This window comes from Tursiops truncatus, chromosome 20, assembly GCF_011762595.2.
Source record: "Tursiops truncatus isolate mTurTru1 chromosome 20, mTurTru1.mat.Y, whole genome shotgun sequence".
NCBI lineage: Eukaryota > Metazoa > Chordata > Mammalia > Artiodactyla > Delphinidae > Tursiops > Tursiops truncatus.
Window position 1 is genome coordinate 39,343,678 of NC_047053.1, and position 18,860 is coordinate 39,362,537.

Sequence of the window (18,860 nt, forward strand, 5' to 3'; positions counted from 1 at the left end):
GGGCCAGAGGCTTATACACTTTGGGAGACCTCTTTAGGAATACAAAACCCACAAAATTAAGTATGAAAGTGAGCATTTATTTAGTTTGGGAAAATAAACTACAACACGTTACTGTAGTGGAATCCTGGAGATTGGCTTCCCTCCCTTTTTAGATCGTCCTGAATAGTTTACCCGAAATGTTTCCTGATGGCAACCTGGCTTTGTCCTCCCACGGAGATTTCCAGTTCCAGCCTCTCCAGCACTCATTAGCTTCACGGTAAACCCTCGGCACTAAGTCCCACCCCTCTCCCCCCCACCCCCGCCGCCCCCTTTTCTCCCGTCCATAGGGACCATTCTCTGGCGGCTCTACTGAGCTCACACGCAGAGCTCTCCTCCTCCTCCTCCCCTCTCTCCGTAAAAAACTGTCATATCACTGGTTCTGGGTGATGTGGAGAGCACTGCACGGGAGCCACGACACATGGCCTCTGTCCTTACCTCCCCAGATGTCCCTGGAACACACAGGGCGTCAATTTTTCCATCTGTGAAATGGGGGCTTGTACATTGTCCTGTGACCTCCCACATGAAGATCCTCAGACTGGGAGGGTGCCAGGAGGGCTCTGGGGACGCCGAAACCTCATTCAAGTGCTACCCTACGACCCCCCCACCTCCGTCCCCGCGATTTACGCAGGAAAGCCAGGTGTTAGTTCCGCCTTTGCCGCTGTCTCCTGAGGGACATGGCTGAGCCAACCTCTTCTCTCAGAGTCTGAAGGGCACCCGTGTGAAACGGGCTTTCAAGTCCGCCTTGACCTACTCGACCCAAGTCTCGTGAGGTTGGGTTTTGGAAATAACTTTCCCCGTATCTCCCAAACCCCCGAGCTCGGCTCCTTATCAATGCAGGTGCCCCACCCCATAAGAAATCTCGCGAGAATCCCTCGCCGAACCAAAGTTGAGATGTTTGGCCTTTCTCAGGTTCCGTAGCTCGGAGTCGCAGCACCGGAACTAATGTTAACTGGTCGCGGCTGGGGAAGCCTTCGCGGTGGTGCAAGCGGAACCAAGGCCCGGAGGTCTCAGTAAGTAGGACCCGAGCCTGAGCGTCCCCTTTTCGTACTCTCCTCCGATTCCTTGAAGATCCTGGTGTCGCTCAGCAAGAGCGCCCAGGATTTCTGGATCCCCAGCCTTATGACTCAGGGGCTCCTGCCGAGTTTTCCCCTCCCGGGATTTCGATGCAATTCAGCGAATTCACCGCTCCGTCTGAGAAATGATAAAACCGAGATTTAGAGCACAGCCCCGAGGCGCCGTTTGCCAGGTCCCGTACCCTCCCCCGGGTTCCTCTCGATCCGCACTGGGAACGCCATCCCTGCTCCAGGTCTCCCTCTCTTGGGTCCGAGTCCTCCTACAGTCTTCGGCCTCAGACACATACCACTCAGTAACCTTCGCCTCGTCTCCCTGACTGTCCGCAGGCCTGGGCAGCATGGCCGTATTCCGGTCGGGCCTCCTGGTGTTGACAACGCCGCTGACCTCCCTGGCCCCTCGCCTGGCCCCCATTCTGACCTCGGCGGCCCGGCTCGTGAATCACACGCTCTATGTACACCTGCAACCGGGCATGTGCCTGGGCGGCCCGGCTCAGCCCCAGTCCAGCCCCGTGCAGGCCACGTTTGAAGTTATCGATTTCATCACGCACTTCTACGCTGGCGCCGACGTCCACAGGCACCTGGACGTTAGAATTCTGCTGACCAATATCCGAACCAAGAGCTTTCTCCCTCCCCTGACCGGCTCAGTCCAGAACCTGGCCCACCCGCCGGAAGTGGTGCTGACCGACTTCCAGACCCTGGATGGAAGCCAGTACAACCCAGCCAAGCAACAGCTCGAGCGTTATGCTACCAGTTGTTACAGCTGTTGTCCGCAACTGTCTTCGGTGCTCCTATACCCCGATTATGGGCCTGGAGTTCTGCCCGTGGGGTCCCTGGACGTCCCCTTACCCTCCACCATCAGCCCAGCCTCCCCCGTGGGCAGGTCTGCCAAGCAGCCAGTGCGTGGCCACCAGCGAGGTGCTGTGGGTGGCACGTTTGACCGCCTGCACAATGCCCACAAGGTGTTGCTCAGCGTCGCGTGTCTCCTGGCTCAGGAGCAGCTTGTGGTGGGAGTAGCAGACAAAGACCTGTTGAAGAGTGAGTGAGAGAGACCGAGTTAGGGCAGTCTTACCCTCCCCACAGGCCAAGATTGAGGAAGGGTGGGGCCATCCGTTACTTCCCACCACTCCCAAATGTCACAGTGCCTGGCACTCAGTTTGCACGGAGGGAATTTTGTTAAATGAATAAATGCAGCTTTCTAGGTGTGTGGTCCAGTCACCATTCAATCAGGATCCCCCAAATGTGTAGCCAAGGAACCTGCACTTTTAAACAAATTCTCCAGGTGATGAATCCTAAAGTTTGAGTCCCAGGGAATAAATGGATGAGTAAGTTGCAGGTAGCAGTGCCACAGGCGGTCAGAGGAGCCTCTCGGAATTCTCTGGCTCTTGGAATTCTCCATCTGACTCTGGTGCCTTCTGGCACTGCTAGTTCTCTGCACACGTGCCAGCCCTTGTAGCTCTATTGTGCTTGCCTGCTGCCTCCTCATAGCTCCCCCGTACAGACCACTGCCCAGCTCCCCTCTGGAGATAGGATGCTTAGGGACGCTCTCCCCTAAACTGGCCCACACTCTTCCTCCCCAGTAAAAAGATCTCACTGTTCTTCTGGGCTCCTTCCCCAGGCAAGTTGCTCCCTGAGCTGCTCCAACCCTACGCAGAACGCGTGGAACATCTGAGTGAGTTCCTGGTGGACATCAAGCCCTCCTTGACTTTTGATATCATCCCCCTGCTGGACCCCTATGGGCCCGCTGGCTCTGACCCCTCTCTGGAGTTCCTGGTGGTCAGCGAGGAGACCTATCGTGGGGGGATGGCCGTCAACCGCTTCCGCCTTGAGAATGTAACCCCTGAGGGAGACTGGCAGAGGGAGTGGATGGGGATGGGGAAGGCCACTGGGGGCTGTTGGAAGTACATGACCCCAGAGGAGGGAAGAGAGGGCTCAAGGTGGTGGGAAGAGGCAAGGAGGAACTTCCCAGCTTGCCCTCCGAGGCAAGCCCTACCTCTGGGTAGGCGGGGGAGGATAAGGCGATAGATTTGTCCTCATCTCACCCCTCCTTCTCTCTCCTCACTCTTCCTTTGCCTCAGGACCTGGAGGAGCTCACCTTGTACCAGATCCAGCTGCTGAAGGACCTAAACCACAAGGAAAACGAAGAGGACAAAGTCAGCTCCTCCAGCTTCCGCCAACAAATGCTGGGAAACCTGCTCCGGCCTCCACATGTAAGCCTAACCCACCTGCCTCCCACCCCTTCCCCTGCATGGGTGGGCTGGGAATGCTGGAGAGGAGAGACTGAAGGGTTCAGCCTCAAACCTGAGTCTGGGGACCCTAGTAACTGTGGGGTTCCCTCTTATCTACCCATAGAAGAGGCCAGAGCTCCCCCCAGGTTTCTACGTGATTGGGCTGACGGGCATCAGTGGCTCTGGGAAGAGCTCAGTAGCTCAGCGGCTGAAGGGCCTGGGGGCATATGTTATCGACAGTGACCACCTGGGCCACCGGGCCTATGCCCCGGGTGGTCCTGCCTACCAGCCTGTTGTGAAAGCCTTTGGAACAGGTAATAACTGGGGAGGGCTGGAGGTGGCCTGAAGTGAGGAGATGGCTGGCCTCCTTGCCCAATCTTCTGTCTCTGTCATCCAGATATTCTCCATAAAGATGGCATTATCAACAGGAAGGTCCTAGGCAGCCGGGTGTTTGGGAACAAGGTAAACACACACCTCTCCAAGGGCTCTGCAGCTGCTGCTAGACCCAGAGGTTGGGACCCAGTGGACCTCTCTGGTCTGGCCCAGAATGCCAGTTTCCACTCAACTGTTCCCAACTGCCTCCTCCGTCGGGCTGGCTCCATCTCATCCGGGGGAGGGTAAACTCCGCCCACCCCTTCCATTCCCTTTCTCAGAAGCAGCTGAAGATACTCACGGACATTATGTGGCCAGTTATCGCAAAGCTGGCCAGAGAGGAAATGGAGCAGGCTATGGCTGAGGGTGAGTGAGCAGCCCAAGGGAACAGCTAAGCAGAAGCTCCCTCGGGAGCGTTCCCACCCTAAATCAGACCAGCCACTTTCCCTGGGACTGTGTTTCCTTGGCTCTCTGACTGGTAGAAGGTGGCTGCTGGCAGTGACTGGGGTCTCCCCACAGGAAAGCAGGTGTGCGTCATTGATGCCGCCATGCTGCTCGAAGCAGGCTGGCAGAACATGGTCCATGAGGTGTGGACCGTTGTCATCCCTGAGACTGAGGTATCTGGATCCCACCCCCCACTCTATCCCCACTGTAGCCCGCATCCTGCTCTAAACCGGTGGGCTGATGAATGCCTTGTCTGCCCAGGCTGTACGACGCATTGTGGAGAGGGACGGCCTGAGTGAGGCTGCGGCCCAAAGCCGGCTGCAGAGCCAGATGAGTGGGCAGCAGCTTGTGGACCAGAGCCACGTGGTGCTGAGCACCTTGTGGGAGCCACACGTCACCCAGCACCAGGTTGGTGCCCAGGGAAAGGCTGGGTTGTGGGGAGGGAGTCTCTGGTGGATGCTTGTATGACCCTGTCCTCTTTTCTTCCCAACATTCTGGCCTGTCCAAAGGTGGAGAAAGCCTGGGCCCTCCTGCAGAAGCGCATCTCCAAGGCACCATCAGGCCCATGACTGACAATGAGTTCTCTGTGGGGCCAAACTGACCCCTGGAGCTGACAAGAGATCCAGTGATGATGGCGAATTGGGGCCTTGAAGCTCACCGTAGCTGGGGCCTAGAGGGCTCTGTGCTAAGCTGGGCGGGGCCTGGCTGGGCCTGCTGGACACAGGAAGCCTACCCAGCTTGCCAGTGTTTGGCCAACACTGAGAATGTGGCTCTTGGGGGAGCAGGCCCCCTAGCGTTGTTCCGTCCTCGCTTTTGCCCACAGGCCTGTGGCACCCGTGGTGGGCTGGAGCCAGGGCAAACACTGAAGCTTGTTGCAGAATTAAAGGTGAACGTTGCTAGGTGCTGCCTGTATGGCGCTTACTTCCTGCTCCAGTGCCTTTGGGTATCTTTGCGACACTTTAGCCACAAGTGCAGGGCCCAGGCCCGAGCTGTAAGCCAGGAATGCAGTGGTTAAGAGCATGGCTTTTGAAGCTAGCCAGACTGAGGCCAGTCTTGGCCCTATCACTGACTAGCTGTGTGCTTTTGGATACGTTTTGGACTTTGTAGTTACCTCAGTTTGCGTAGCTTACAAAGTAGCATGACTTGGCCAACAGGCTCTTTGAAAGCGTCAATTCCACAACTATCCTGCCAGACTTGGGCTGGGCGTTGCAGGAACATCCTACAACAAGGCACGCGGGGCCTCTGGCCTCACAGAGGTTGCACCCCGGAGGGGTCGGACGAGGTGGCCAAGACTGCAGGTCCGGGAAACTCGTCCCGGTCCTCGGAAGCTGGCTGGCCTCGGCAGTGCGAGTGCGCGCAACTCTCTGCGACACTGCGTACAAGCCTTTTGCGGGGAGCCCGTTTCACCGAATGTGCTTCATGTCGCGGCGGCTGGGACGCCTGCCCTGAGGAAGAGCAGGGACGGGCGAGTAGGACGGCCCCAAGACCGCCGGTATCAGCCCCGACACCAAGCCGGACTCCAGCACTCCACCGGCCGCAGCGGGGGGGGGGGGGGGGGGGGAGGGGGAGGGGAGCGGGGCGGGCGTCTTCCGGGTCGCGCATGCGCAGCCTCCTCGCCCCGCCCCCCGCCTCTGGGCCGCGGGTTGGTGGGTTTGGGTCACGTGGGCGCGCATCGCCGCTTCCTCGCCGCAGGGGGCCAGCCCGCGGGCAGGTTTCCGGTTCGGTGGGTCGGAGATGACGGAGCCGGGCGCCTCTCCGGAGGACCCCTGGGTCAAGGCAAGCCCCGTGGGCGCGCACGCCGGCGAGGGGAGGGCGGGTCGGGCTCGTGCACGTAGGGGGTCCGGAAGACGAGGGGACTCCCTGAAGTCCCCAGAGCTACTCCCGCTCTCCGGGCCCCGGGGCTGCAGAGAAGACAGCTCTCACCCCGCGTGTGCCAAGGTGGGAAGACAACTGAGGCGTGTGCGCGCGGGTGTGAGGGGACGGGGTTGGAGGGCTGGGGGTGTGGAGTGGGCGGACGGGGTCCTGCCGAGGGGTGGCGCTCCCGCGGCCTAGCCACTCTTGGCTCTGGGGGAATCCTGCGGCTGCCCGCGCACCCCAGGGGTGTGTGTGTGTGTCACTCTTGGCTCTGGGGGAATCCTGCGGCTGCCCGCGCACCCCAGGGGTGTGTGTGTGTGTCACTCTTGGCTCTGGGGGAATCCTGCGGCTGCCCGCGCACCCCAGGGGTGTGTGTGTGTGTGTGTGTGTGTTTGTACACGCGCGCAGGGGCGGAGGTCTGAACGGGCTTCTCCCTTGCTTGGTGCCGCAGGTCGAGTATGCGTACAGCGACAACAGCCTGGACCCCGGTGAGTGCGTCCCCCACCGTCTGCAGCTGTGGAGGAACACTCCCATTTCAGCCCTATAGATTTAAGTGGCCTTGCTAGCCACACCTGAGCACAGTCCACTGCCCTTGAGCTGAGCGGGCCTGAGCAGCGAGGGAGGAGGAGCTGGAGGACAGGGGCAGGAAGCATCCAAGGGTGACACCTAGTTCCCTATGTCCTGGAGCAGGGACGTGATGGAAGTAGTGACAGTTGGTCACGCACCATCATCACGCCCCGATGCCACTTTGTGAGCCAGGAGGTATCACTACAGGCCTGTGGAGCAGAGTAGACACTAGAGACAGGAGCACTGCGAAATGGCACGACAGGAAGTGGGTGGCCCAGTATGGCTGGCTTTTGGGTTGAAGGGGAGAGGTCAGTATTTAAGGCCCAGGAAGCCATTATGCCCCTAGCAGGGCCCCTCCCTCTATCCTACCCCTTAGTGATTGGGGCCTCTCTTTTCCAGGGCTTTTTGTAGAAAGCACCCGCAAGGGGAGTGTAGTGTCCAGAGCTAATAGCATCGGTTCCACCAGTGCCTCTTCTGTCCCCAACACAGGTAGGCAGCAACGTCCCCCCCACTCGGGGGAACCAGATATGCCTTCATTTTAGTATCTTTCCTAGACAGGGCAGCTCCAGCCATCCACGTGGAGGCGCTGGAACCCTAGTGCTAGAAGCAGGGTATTGCCATCTCTCACCTCATCTGGGATATTAGGTTCTTGTATCTATCTGCCATCTCTGGGTACCAGGTTCTTCTTCCCAGCTGGGGAAAAGTGGGCTAGATGGGCCCCACTGGGCCCCAGAATGACCTCTTCCTGCCCCCAACTCTGAGCGTAGATGACGAGGACAGCGATTACCACCAGGAATCCTACAAGGAGTCTTACAAGGACCGGCGGCGGCGAGCACACACTCAGGCTGAGCAGAAGAGGAGGGATGCCATCAAGGTGACTGGGGATGCCTGGACCTCAGCCAGCGCAGGAGGGCGCTGCACACTTCAGATCCATTCTGCCTCGACCCCGTCAGGCAGTCCCAAGCAGGCTTGGGGGCAGCTAGTCTAGGCCCTGGACATGAACTTCTCCCTCCTTCCCTCTCCCTTTGAGTGAGTGAGCATGGAACTTGGTATCATGGAAGAAAAACTTTGTGCTCATTTGCCTTAACCCCGGAACCCATGTCCCTTGCTGTCTCCACAGAGAGGCTATGATGACCTGCAGACCATCGTTCCCACCTGTCAGCAGCAGGACTTCTCCATTGGCTCCCAAAAGCTCAGCAAGGCCATCGTTCTGCAGAAGAGTATGGCCAGGAGAGCACTGGAGGGCTTGGAGCCAAGGGGGCTGTGAAGGCTAGCGCCTCAGAGCCGCTTTTGGCCTGGCCCTGGTGGGGTGGTTGTAACAGGAGAGGTGGGGTCTGGGGGAAGGGGAGACACAATCAGCTTGGTCCTTCTGGTTGTGCCCACCCCCTCTTCCCTCCCCCACTCCAGCCATTGACTACATCCAGTTTTTGCACAAGGAGAAGAAAAAGCAGGAGGAGGAGGTATCCACGCTACGCAAGGACGTCATGGCCCTAAAGATCATGAAAGTGTAAGGGGGGTGCTGGGCTGGGGGAACCAGGGCTTCTGGTTCTGAGGGGACTCTGAGGCCCCTTCAGTTCACGCCCTTCCCTTTGTTCAAAGGCCACATCAGATAATATTCTCACTCTCTCATGTGGTAGGCAGGACTCTATCCCAGCTGTAGCAGATACTCTGGAAACGCCTGTGGGATTAATGAAGGGAAGGCTGGAGAGGGTGGGTCACCACTGCTGACCTGGAAGCAGTATCTAGCTGATGTTGAATACCTCCCCAAGGCTCTCTGGGAATCTCCTTCCCAGGGGAGTACGTAGGGTAGCGCTATTCTTCTTCTGGGGCCGGTGGAGCTGCTGCAGCCCCTTAGCCCTGGCCTGTTCGCTCTCAGGAACTACGAGCAGATTGTGAAGGCACACCAGGACAACCCCCACGAGGGGGAGGACCAGGTCTCTGACCAGGTGAAGTTCAACGTGTTTCAAGGCATCATGGACTCCCTCTTCCAGTCCTTCAATGCCTCTATCTCCGTGGCAAGCTTCCAGGAGCTGTCGGCCTGTGTCTTCAGCTGGATTGAGGAGCACTGTAAGCCTCAGGTATGGGGCAGCAGTGGACCACGGGGTTGGGGGTCTTCCCTCAGGCACAGTGGCCTAAGCTGTTGTTTGTTCAGAGAGACCGGGTAGCAGGTTTTAGGTTTCTTGAGGATATTTCTACAACTTTCAGTATTCTTGTTTCCCCCTTTGCTTTCTAGCCCAGTTTTTCCTGTTAAGGTTTCATTTGGCAAGAAGGATTGGAGCACTCACTAATGCAAGGCCTAGCTCTTGGCCTTTGTTTCACCCACATAGTGGCAAGTAATGGCAGCCTCAGGCATTCCTCCTCGGCCGCCCCGCAAGTAAGCCCCGATCACTTGCAGCAGACTTACTTGGGGTTTTTGGAAAGATTCCTGGCCCCCACCCCCAGACCCACTAAAGTAGCTTTCCATGGGGTTTCTAATTATTATTTGTAATGGAGAGTGTGTTAATGGTTGCACTGAGTCTTCCATTTTTGAGGCCTGGTTGCTTTTTCTGATGCTTGACTTGTATCTGAGATTCTCACGTTTTTGTTTCCCAACATTTTTTTCAATGTAATTTTTAAAAGTTACACTCCATTTACACTTATTACAAAAAACATTGGCTACATTCCCCATGTTGTACAATACCTCCTTGCAGCCTTACACCCAGTAGTTTGTACCTCCCACTCCCCCACCCCCCACTGGTAACCACTAGTGTGTTCTCTGTATCTGTGAATCTGCTGCTTTTTTGTTATATTGACTAGTTTGTATTTATTTAGATTCCACATATAAGTAATGTTATACACGTATATGTGGAATCTGTCTCTGACTTACTTCACTTAGCATAACGCCCTCCAAGTCCATCCATGCTGCTGCAGATGGCAACATTTCATTTTTCTCTTTGGCTGAGGAGTATTCCATTGTGTGTGCGTGTGTGTGTGTACCACATCTTCTTTATCCATTCATCTTGGTTTTTTGCAGGGTTTTTTTGGTACTTTTAAAAATTTTATTAAAGTACAGTTGATTTACAATGTTGTGTTAATTTCTGCTGTACAGGAAAGTGACTCAGTTATACATACATATAATCTTTTTCATATTCTTTTCCATTATGGTTTCTCACGAGATATTGAATATAGTTCCCTGTGCTCTACAGTGGGACCTTGCTGTTTATGCATCCATCCTATATACAGAAGTTTGCCTCTGCTAATCCCAAACTCCCACTCCTTCCCTTCCCTACCTCCCCCACCCCCTGCAGCCTCAAGGCTGTTCTCTGTGTGAGTCTGTTTCTGTTTCGTAGAGATGTTGATTTGTGTCATACTTAGATTCCACATATAAGTGATATCATATGGTATTTGTTTTTCTCTTTCTGATCTACTTTGCTTAGTGTGATAATCTCTAGGTCCATCCATGTTGCTTCAGATGGCGTTCATTCTTTTTTTTAAGACTGAGTAGTATTACATTGTATATATATGCACATTTTCTTTATCCGTTCACCTGTTGATGGATGCTTAGGTTGCTTCCGTATCTTGGCAGTTGTAAATAATGCTGCTGGAACATTGGGTTGCATATCTTCGAATTAGTGTTTCTATTTTTTTTTGGATATATACCTGGGAGTGGAATTGCTGGATCATATGGTAGCTCTGTTTTTAGTTTTTTGAGAAACCTCCATACTGTTTTCCACAGTGGCTGCACCAGTTTACATTCCCACCAACAGGGGGCAAGGGTCCCCTTTCCTCCACATTTGTTATTTGTGTTTGATGATCACCATTCTCACAGACGTGAGGTGATATCTCATTGTGGTTTTTTGTTTTTCTGGCTGCGCTGGGTCCATTGCGGCATGCGGGTTCTTCTTCATTGCAGCACATGGGCTCAAGCTCATGGGCTTAGCAGTTATGGCGCTTGGGCTTAGTTGCCCTGTGGCATGTGGGATCTTAGTTCCCTGACCAGATCTTACCCGCGTCCTCTGCATTGGAAGGTGGATTCTTAACCACTGTGCCACCAGGGAAGCTCACCATACTGTTTTGATTACTGTAGCTTTGTAGTATAGTCTGACGCCAGGGAGCATGATACCTCCAGCTCTGTTCTTTCTCAAGATTATTTTGCCTATTCGGGTTCTTTTGTCTTTCCATACAAATTTTAAAATTATTTGTTCTAGTTCTGTGAAAAATGCCATTGGTATTTTGACAGGGACTGCAATGAATCTGTAGATTGCCTCGGGTAGTATGGTCATTGTAACAATATTGATTCTTCCAGTCAAAGAACATGGTATATCTTTCTGTCTGTTTGTGTCATCTTCAATTTTTTTCCGTCAGAGTACAAGTCTTTTACCTTCTTAGGTAGGTTTATTTTATGCTTTTTAATGTGATGGTAAATGGGACTGTTTTCTTAATTTTTCTTTGATACTTAAATGCAAGAGATTTCTGTACATTAATTTTATACCCTGCAACTTTACCAAATGCATTGCTGAGCTCTAGTAGTTTTCTGCTGGCATCTTTAGGATTTTCCATGTTTAGTATTGTGTCATCTGCTAACAGTGATATTTTACTTCTTCCTTTCCAATTTGGATTCCTTTTACTTCTTCTCTGATTGCCATGGCTAGGGCTTCCAAAACTATGTTGAATAAAAGTGGTGAAAGTGGGCATCCTTGTCTTGTTTCTGATCTTAGAGGAAATGTTTTCAGCTGAAAGCATGTCCCAACATTTTTATTGTGAAACACTGTAAACATACTGCAGCATTGAGAGAATTTTATAATGAACACTCATATATCCCCCCCCCCCCAAAGTTTACCATTAACGTTTTTTGTATTTGCTTTATCACATAGTAATGCATCTCTCCATCCCTGACTCCTTCCTGTTTTGGGGGCATTTGCAAACTGTAGACATCAGTGCTTCCCAGGTTTTTTGTTTTAACTGTACTCTAAAGAGCACACCTGGTTCAGGCAGGCATCACTGAGCAGCTCTGTGCCCTCCGTGAGCATGATCTCTCTCTTTCTCTGCTGCCCCTACCAGACCCTACGGGAGATTGTGATTGGTGTTCTACATCAATTGAAGAACCAGCTTTACTGACCAGCTCTTGGAACCTGCAGAACAGCCAACAAGAGGCCTTGAGTCTCCTACTTGGCCGTGGAGCCACTGGGCTTATGAGATTGGACTGTGACACTGCACACCAGTCAGCTGCTTTCTCCTCAGTGTTTAGCTCCCCAGCTCCCCCCTCCCCCTCAGCCCCATCTTCAGTGGGGCTGGGGAGGGGGGAAGGTTATTATGAAAGCTTTGATTAATTTATTATACTGACCATAGATCTCAAACCTACCTAGTCTTTCCCCCTCCCCATGGAAGTCCTCGGGATGGGGTCTGCTCTGGGAACCCTAGAAAGCTCCTGGCCTCTCCCTTTGTCTAGGCCTCAGGTTTCTGCTCCCGTTTGGTAACTACCGTTTGCCTGTTCTGGTCTCTCTGGCAACCTTTAGCCTGAGTCTGGCCACTTTGGCAGTAGTTGGATGGGAAGGAAGGAGGAAGGGAAAACGCTCTCACAGCCATGAAGGGTGAAAGGTGGCCTCATGCCTAGGCTAGGGCTGCCTGGTCAGCCCAAGGTGAGGCCAGAGCTTTCTCTGGCCAGCTCAGGGCAGGGCTGCCAGGTTCCTGCCCTTGCCCCCTACTCTGGGTGGTGGAGGGAAGCAACCTCCTCACCCACTCCTGTCCTCTGTGTCCCCACAGGCAGTAGCACTGCACAGCAAAGTCAAATGTGAGACAACACTACATATTAAATTTTTTAATTTTTCTAAACACCAACAATGCAATTTTGCTGAAGTTACAATTTTGGAAAACTGGTCTCAAGACCACTCCCAGGCTTTCTGTCAAGTGTATCTGGGTCTCCACCACCTCAGTGCTGCCTGAATTTCTCCCAGGACTTAGGGTGGGGTGAAGGTGGGTAGAGAAGATTTTCTAAAGGTCTCCTGGAGTGTAGAGCCCAGGAGAGTCCTGGGTGAGGCCCTGGGCTCCTTGAATGCTGTGCATAGTAGCCTCTCCCTGCCCTTGTCCCCCAAGCTCTCTTTTGCCTTCCTCAGGTTTGATATCTGGGAGGTTTGATTATCCAGAGGAAATTAAATATTTTTATATCAAATTATATTACAATAAATATTGCCAAATGCTTTCCTTTTGCATTGTTCCCCATCTAACTAACTGTTAAGTTCAGGCAGTCAAAACGTGGATGACGAAATGAGTGAAACCATCCTCTCTGGGCCACCAGTGCTCCACCCAGTACTTTGGTGTGTGCCCAAAAGCGGACAGCAGCAGGAACAACAAAAAAGCTGACCTAAACAAGGCAGCCAGTCCAGGACATCTGTGTTCCCAGGCCTGCCGGAGGGCCTCAGGGATCTGGGAGCTTGAGGTTGTAATCTTCATCTGTCTCTATCCCAACTTCCTCCTGCGGTGGAGGGGCAGCAAGACAAGTGAATGAGACCTCCCTGGACGCAGGCCCCAGGGGAGCAAGGAAGGGATAACACCACTTACAAAAAACTGCTTCTTGCTCTTGGGGTATCCTTCAAGGATTGCATCAGACAGCTCTGTTGCCTGACAAGAAACAAAACCGCCCCCTTTCAGATGGGCAGTACTCGGCTTGCCTGAGGGGTCCATGATACCCCCCCGGTGGCTGCCGCTGTCCAGGGCCTGCCTAGAGTTCCCCCGCACTTACCATCCTCTTGCGCTTCCTCCACTCCTTGCAGTACCTCTGCCTCTCTCTGTACACCTAGACAGGGAAACAGGTTCCTCTGACCCCCTCAGCCCCACAGCAGCCGCTGGGGTCGACCCTCCTCACTTTGAACCTGCACAGGCAGCCCTCCCTGCTCCCCACCCCCTCCCCACCCACCTGCTCTTTCTCTTCTGGAGTCACGTGGTTGGTGGCCGCTTTGATGTTCTTCAGTCTCTCTGTGTAGCCAGCACATTCCTTCTTTAACTCCTGGATCTCTTTCTGCATCTCCGCTGTGGTCAGGGCACTAGCTAACTCCTTCAGCTCTAAAACCACATCCCCCGGAGAGGTCACTGGCTACCCTGAGGAAGGAGACCAGGCCTCCACCTTGCTCTGGGCTCTATACACAGGGTCCAGAATGGGTCCCATATTCTGGAAATCCTCACGAGAGATTAAGGCTTACAGAATTGTCGGTTTATTCTAGTTTTCTTTCCTTCCCCATCTACAAATAGTTGAGGGGAATGAGTCTGAGTAGACTGTTAGCTGTAGTCAGTTAAAGTAGCAGAGTAAAGGGAAGTGTGGGAACCGTATACTGGTACTCACAGCAGGGAAGGCAAATGCCTGACTTGCCCACTTGTCTTCAAAAGCCATTAGTTGTTAGACATTGATTTTAAGGTAATGCTTATGACAGCCCAGCAAAGGGATCTTTGCTGCAAGAAGACAACACTGCAGTCAACAAACCCTTCACTTGGTAATTCCTGACCTCGGACTGACCCTGACACTAGGGGTTCCTTCTGGGGGTTGCCCAGTCCTACCAGCCTCCATGTGGCGGCAGCCCTGCTGCAAGCTCTGCACCTTAGCAGTGAGGGCCACGATTTTGGCATCCAGGACTTGGAGGTCAGCATCACTGGCCGTGTCAAATTGTTCCTGCCAGAGACAAAAGGAAAAACAGAAGCAGGCTGATGGGAGAAGCAAGAAGGGAACCCACGTTTGGGAAGGCCACGTTCATACACACTCGCGAACCTGGGCCTGGGAAGATAGTGAGAGGGTACTTTCGAGCAGTCAGTTCAGTACCAGTCCACTCAAAAAGCTGTAAAAGAACAAGTTGAAACCTGATACTCGTCCTCAAGGGGTTTTGAGGTGCAGGATACTGAACAACAGGACAAAAATATCTTTCAGGTTACCGGCAAAACCACTCACTGGGCTGAAGGAGTAAAGGAACATTCTTCTCAAGGTGATGATACCTAATTATGGGTTTCCACAATAGGAAGAATCTGGACAGGTGAAGAGGCATGGTGGGAGGTATTTAGATAAAGGATACCAGTGAAGTCTGAGGAACCTCTCGCGTGAGACCAGCAGCTAGAAAAGGCCTGTGCTGGGGCTCAGTGGGGTCTTGTCAGTGGTGATGGGAAGCAGAATGGAAAGGATGGGAATACCAGCCCAGGCAGTTTGGACTCTACATTCAGGTGAGGTAAACCATTAGGGCAGGAGGCAGCAAACTACAGCCTGCAGGCCAAATCCTGCCAAATGCATGTTTTTGAAAAAAACTTATGGAAACGTAGCCACATCCCCTTGCTTACATATTGTCCATGGCTGGTTTTGCTGTACGGTGGCAGACTTGAGTACTAGTGACAGTTGTGTAACTGGGACAAGAGACCATCTAACCTGCAAAGCATAAAAATATTAACTGGCCCTTTACAGAAAAAAAAAAAAAAAATCTGCCAACTTCTTTAAGGGATCGTCAATAGAGCAGTAATATAATGAAATCTATTTTGGGATAATTAGCCTTGATGGTGGATGTTAAATCCTGTGGGGTTACTGAGTAAAGGAAGACGAGAAATGGGGTCTGCCCCAGAACAGCTTCAGTTTTGTGAGGGAGACAAGTGAAAAGACAATTACAATAGAGTGTGCCTCAAAAGAGGTAAGTGCCCGAAGAAGGCAGTTAGCTCATAGCATTCAGGGAAGGTTTCTGGAGGTGATGCCCTGTGTGAAATCCTAAGGGATGAGTAAGAGTTAGCCGGGCAAAGAGAAAGAAGGGACTCAAAAACTCTGAGCAGAGGAAGGACAATGAGCAAAGGCCACAGGAGTAAAACACATCTAAATGGTCTAGTATTGATGAATGGAGAAATAACAGGGACAGGAGAGGCTAGAGGCAGGCTGGGGCCAGGTCTCCAAGTGCCTTTTATCTGTTCTAGGGAGCACTAGAGTTTTCAGTAGGGAAACGGCATGACTAGATTTGTACGTACATAGATTATTCTGGCTGCAATGTTTAAGATATGTTTAAGGAGGCCAGGAGTTAGAAGGATATTGCAGTAGATGAGGAGCACCTAAACTAGAGCAGTGGTGGCAGCTGGAAAAGGAGAGGATGGATTCAAGAAGAGGAAAACAACTGGACTTGATGGCTGACTAGGCATGTGAAATAAGGGAAGTTAAGAATGATTCCCCGGGACTTCCCTGGTGGCGCAGTGGTTAAGAATCTGCCTAACAATGCAGGGGACACAGGTTTGATCCCTGGTCCAGGAAGATCCCACGTGCCACAACTACTGAGCCTACGTGCTGCAACTACTTAAGTCCACGCACCTAGAGCCTGTGCTCCGCAACAAGAGAAGCCACCGCAATGAGAAGCCCACACACCGAAACGAAGAGTAGCCCCCACTCGCCGCAACTAGAGAAAGCCTGCACGCAGCAACGAAGACCCAATGCAGAAATAAATAAACGAATGAATGAATGACTCCAGGAACATCCCTGGTGGTCCAGTGGTTAAGAATCCGCCTTCCCATGGACATATATACACTACCAAACGTAAGGTAGATAGCTAGTGGGAAGCAGCCGCATAGCACAGGGAGATCAGCTCGGTGCTTTGTGACCCCCTGGAGGGGTGGGATAGGGAGGGTAGGAGGGAGGGAGACGCAAGAGGGAAGAGATATGGGAACATATGTATAACTGATTCACTTTGTTATAAGGCAGAAACTAACACACCATTGTAAAGCAATTATACCCCAATAAAGGTTAAAAAAAAAGAATAAAATATACTTATTTTCTTCAAAAAAAAAAAGAATCCGCCTTCCAATGCAGGGGACGGGGGTTCGATCCCTGGTCAGGGAACTAAGATCCCACGTGCGGGTGGGCGGGGGGCAATTAAGCCCCCCCACCGCAACTAAGACGCAATGCAGCCAAAATAAACAAATAATAATAAAAAAGAATGACTCCCCGGTCTCTGGCCTGGGTGAAGAGTGATTCCATTAAGGGAGAAGAATACAAGAGGAGCCAGTTTAGGGGAGAGATGAGGCATTCTACTTTGGCAATATTGATTCTGAACGGCCTGAAAAGCATCCAGGTGAGGGGGGTCTGGGCTGGAGATACAAAGTTAATGTCACATGTGTTTACGGAAGGGGGTGGAGACAGAAGGAAAATAATTTGGAAGACGGTGGTTCTCATCTAGATGATTGGGAATAAGAACTTCCAAGGATAAATGGATCTCGATAGCAACAACTCAGGATCTTCCGTCCTCTATCATATTTCAAGTCTGGAAATCTCGTGAAGTTTGGATGACAGCAAAGGGGGTCCATACTTTGACTTAAAGGCTGGCTGGGACCCTTTTATGGGCCTAAGACCGGTGAATTTCACAGGATGCTTCAATTCTCCCAAAGAGAGTTCATACCAGGGACTGATTCACCTAATGCCGGACTCTCACACACGTGCTAATCTGCACGTTTCCCTCACCTGGTCAGCAAAGTATATTTTCTGCTTGCCGTACATCTTCTCTTTGATCTTGCCTTGTTGGGCCAGCTGGTCCAGCGCCTTCACCACCGCCTGGCAGAGGGGAGGGGTTGGAGAAGTCGGGGGAGTGACTTCGGGCCGGGCTGGGGAATGTCACCAATGAGGCGGGAAGCGCCCGAAGAGCCTTAGGAAGCCCAAGGCTAGAATGGCAGCCTCGGGAGGGGAGGAATCCAGGCTGATTCAAGGGGTCCCAGGGGAGGAATCCCAGGAGAGGGTCCTCACCGCCTTGCCCAGTCCGTGTTCCCGCTGCAGGTTCCCGAACACGTCCTGGGCGCTGTAGGGCCGGTTCTGCTCCTGTAGGTACCTCAGCAGGATCCCGGAGGCTGCGGAGAGAGACGAGGCGGGTAGGGGTTCCCTCAACCGACCCCTGCCCGCCCTTCTCCCAGGTCTCCCGGCGCCCACGGCCCTTACCTCCCGCCACGGCTTCCGCCCGGCCTTTACTCATGTCCTTTACCGCCACAAAACTCCGAAAGCCGGAAGTTGCAGTTGCTCGGGGCAACAGCTCCTTCCGGCGATGAGCCGGGCTGGCCTCAAGTGCTGATTGGCGGAGGGAAGCCTTCGCGAGGGGCGGAGCAGCCCTTCCCGGACACCGTGTTTCAGCTCGGCCGGGAACTCGGGCGCCTACGTCTCGCCGGCCGGGTCCCGGTCTCTGCCGGGTAGGCGGGGCGCGCGCTTCGAACCTCTCACTTACTCCTCTCGGAACCAGGGCTGTAGGGAATCACGCGCTGATGTTTCGGGACCCAGTTCTAGCGGCCGCTGAGCACTCGTGACCTTGAATTGGGCTGAGTATTCGAACGGAAAGAAACCTCAGCATCACCTCCCGCTGGGCAAGCGACTTGCTCAAGGTCACAGGGCTAGTTACCTACGGACGTGTCCCCTCCTACGGCCCAAACCTTTCAGTCGGTTTTTCTCATTTTTTGTAAAACGGCAACAAGAGGTGTTTGCAGGAGGGGAGTTATGAAGACAATAGAAGGGGTAAGCGCCCTGAAAAGAATAACGCTGCCTTAATTTGCCCGTTACCGAGCTTCGCACACAGGGGGCGCTCAGCACATGCTGTGGTTGAAGGTAGGGTTGGGAGGCGCTGCTCTTAAGCCACAATGCTTGTAGAAGTTTCCTCTTGGCCGAGACAATCTTATGGCAACACCTGGCAGGTGCTTTCCACTCCTGCCCACATCGGCCAATGGGACAAAGCCTGAAATAAGTATTTCTAGTTTCTGAGGTCAGCTGAAGGCCAAAGAGCAGCTGTTGAGTTGCAGGTTCAAACAATCCAGGGGGCCATGGTGCTAATGTTTAAAGCTTCTATTACCTAAAATCTCATTAGCCATTGAAACCTGTGCTTGTCTTCACACGTTTAGGGGACAATATTAAGAATTAGAAATGACGGAACTGCAGGCTAGATGCCAGCCGAGAGTGCCGGTTATGCTCACATCCGGGCTCTCCTGGAGAGGGGAAGTAGCCTCCCACCATGGTGATTGTTCCGGCCATCACAGAAGGAAAAACAGGGATGGGCAGGTGGGTCCCTCACACATGGGCTTCCTCTTTTGAGGCTATCACCTCCTCAAATTAATATCATCTCAGATTAACAAGACTTATCAAAGGATAAGGCACCATTCAACATCAGTCTCTTAAAAGATTGTTCTCATACAAGATTTATTCCCCAGCACCCCTCCCTCCCTCATCCCCATCCCAATTCACAGTGGAGGACTAAGGAGATTCAGAGCAGGATCCGCAGGTACAAGAAACACCTTCCAAAGATTTTGCTCTCCTTCCTTCCCTCCCTCTTGCCAATTTCCA

The 18,860-nt window shown here is 52.9% G+C and overlaps 3 protein-coding genes across 10 annotated transcripts; 2 read left to right on the forward strand and 1 right to left on the reverse strand.

The window, feature by feature from the left end:
• The first annotated feature begins 926 nt into the window (after positions 1-926).
• On the forward strand, positions 927-5,055 carry COASY (Coenzyme A synthase). Of its 2 annotated transcripts, XM_033847172.2 has the most exons (10): positions 927-1,049; positions 1,440-2,147; positions 2,728-2,942; positions 3,188-3,319; positions 3,462-3,651; positions 3,735-3,799; positions 3,991-4,075; positions 4,229-4,326; positions 4,415-4,561; positions 4,663-5,055. In XM_033847172.2, exons 2-10 carry the CDS (start codon positions 1,451-1,453, stop codon positions 4,720-4,722), a joined length of 1,689 nt encoding a protein of 562 aa, XP_033703063.1. In that variant the 5' UTR covers positions 927-1,049; positions 1,440-1,450; the 3' UTR covers positions 4,723-5,055. The 2 variants fall into 2 exon arrangements, with proteins under 2 accessions (XP_033703063.1, XP_033703064.1); XM_033847173.2 differs by lacking the exons at positions 4,229-4,326; positions 4,663-5,055 and having other exon boundaries at positions 4,365-4,499.
• A 141-nt stretch (positions 5,056-5,196) lies between these two features.
• Positions 5,197-13,025, forward strand: MLX (MAX dimerization protein MLX). 6 transcript variants are annotated; one of them, XR_012328740.1, is made up of 9 exons: positions 5,197-5,645; positions 6,459-6,495; positions 6,974-7,063; positions 7,342-7,448; positions 7,695-7,794; positions 7,982-8,081; positions 8,451-8,652; positions 8,808-8,948; positions 11,615-13,025. XR_012328740.1 is itself a non-coding variant. In XM_073798157.1 (8 exons), the coding sequence occupies exons 1-8, from the start codon at positions 5,292-5,294 to the stop codon at positions 11,669-11,671; spliced, it is 1,047 nt and encodes a 348-aa protein (XP_073654258.1). In that variant the 5' UTR covers positions 5,197-5,291; the 3' UTR covers positions 11,672-13,025. The 6 variants fall into 6 exon arrangements, 5 of the variants coding, with proteins under 5 accessions (XP_073654258.1, XP_073654259.1, XP_033704212.1 ...); XM_073798157.1 differs by lacking the exon at positions 8,808-8,948; XM_033848321.2 differs by lacking the exons at positions 5,197-5,645; positions 8,808-8,948 and adding an exon at positions 5,737-6,091.
• On the reverse strand, positions 12,357-18,631 carry PSMC3IP (PSMC3 interacting protein). Of its 2 annotated transcripts, XM_033848325.2 has the most exons (8): positions 17,478-17,871; positions 17,289-17,389; positions 17,010-17,099; positions 14,102-14,213; positions 13,467-13,612; positions 13,293-13,346; positions 13,112-13,171; positions 12,357-13,025 (listed from the first exon to the last, which is right to left on the reverse strand). In XM_033848325.2, exons 1-8 carry the CDS (start codon positions 17,509-17,511, stop codon positions 12,969-12,971), a joined length of 654 nt encoding a protein of 217 aa, XP_033704216.1. In that variant the 5' UTR covers positions 17,512-17,871; the 3' UTR covers positions 12,357-12,968. The 2 variants fall into 2 exon arrangements, with proteins under 2 accessions (XP_033704216.1, XP_033704217.1); XM_033848326.2 differs by lacking the exon at positions 13,112-13,171 and having other exon boundaries at positions 17,478-18,631.
• Between the last annotated feature and the right edge of the window lie 229 nt (positions 18,632-18,860).

Coding starts and splice junctions, on each gene's coding strand:
- COASY (XM_033847172.2), top strand. CDS start 1,451: ATGGCCGTATTCCGGTCGGGCCTCCTGGTGTTGACAACGCCGCTGACC. Junction 3,320..3,461: donor ACCTGCTCCGGCCTCCACAT/GTAAGCCTAACC, acceptor ATCTACCCATAG/AAGAGGCCAGAGCTCCCCCC. Junction 4,562..4,662: donor CACACGTCACCCAGCACCAG/GTTGGTGCCCAG, acceptor GCCTGTCCAAAG/GTGGAGAAAGCCTGGGCCCT.
- MLX (XM_073798157.1), top strand. CDS start 5,292: ATGACTTGGCCAACAGGCTCTTTGAAAGCGTCAATTCCACAACTATCC. Junction 8,082..8,450: donor GCCCTAAAGATCATGAAAGT/GTAAGGGGGGTG, acceptor GTTCGCTCTCAG/GAACTACGAGCAGATTGTGA. Junction 8,653..11,614: donor AGGAGCACTGTAAGCCTCAG/GTATGGGGCAGC, acceptor TGCCCCTACCAG/ACCCTACGGGAGATTGTGAT.
- PSMC3IP (XM_033848325.2), bottom strand. CDS start 17,511: ATGAGTAAAGGCCGGGCGGAAGCCGTGGCGGGAG. Junction 17,390..17,477: donor GGCGGAAGCCGTGGCGGGAG/GTAAGGGCCGTG, acceptor CTCTCTCCGCAG/CCTCCGGGATCCTGCTGAGG. Junction 17,100..17,288: donor AACACGGACTGGGCAAGGCG/GTGAGGACCCTC, acceptor CCCCTCTGCCAG/GCGGTGGTGAAGGCGCTGGA.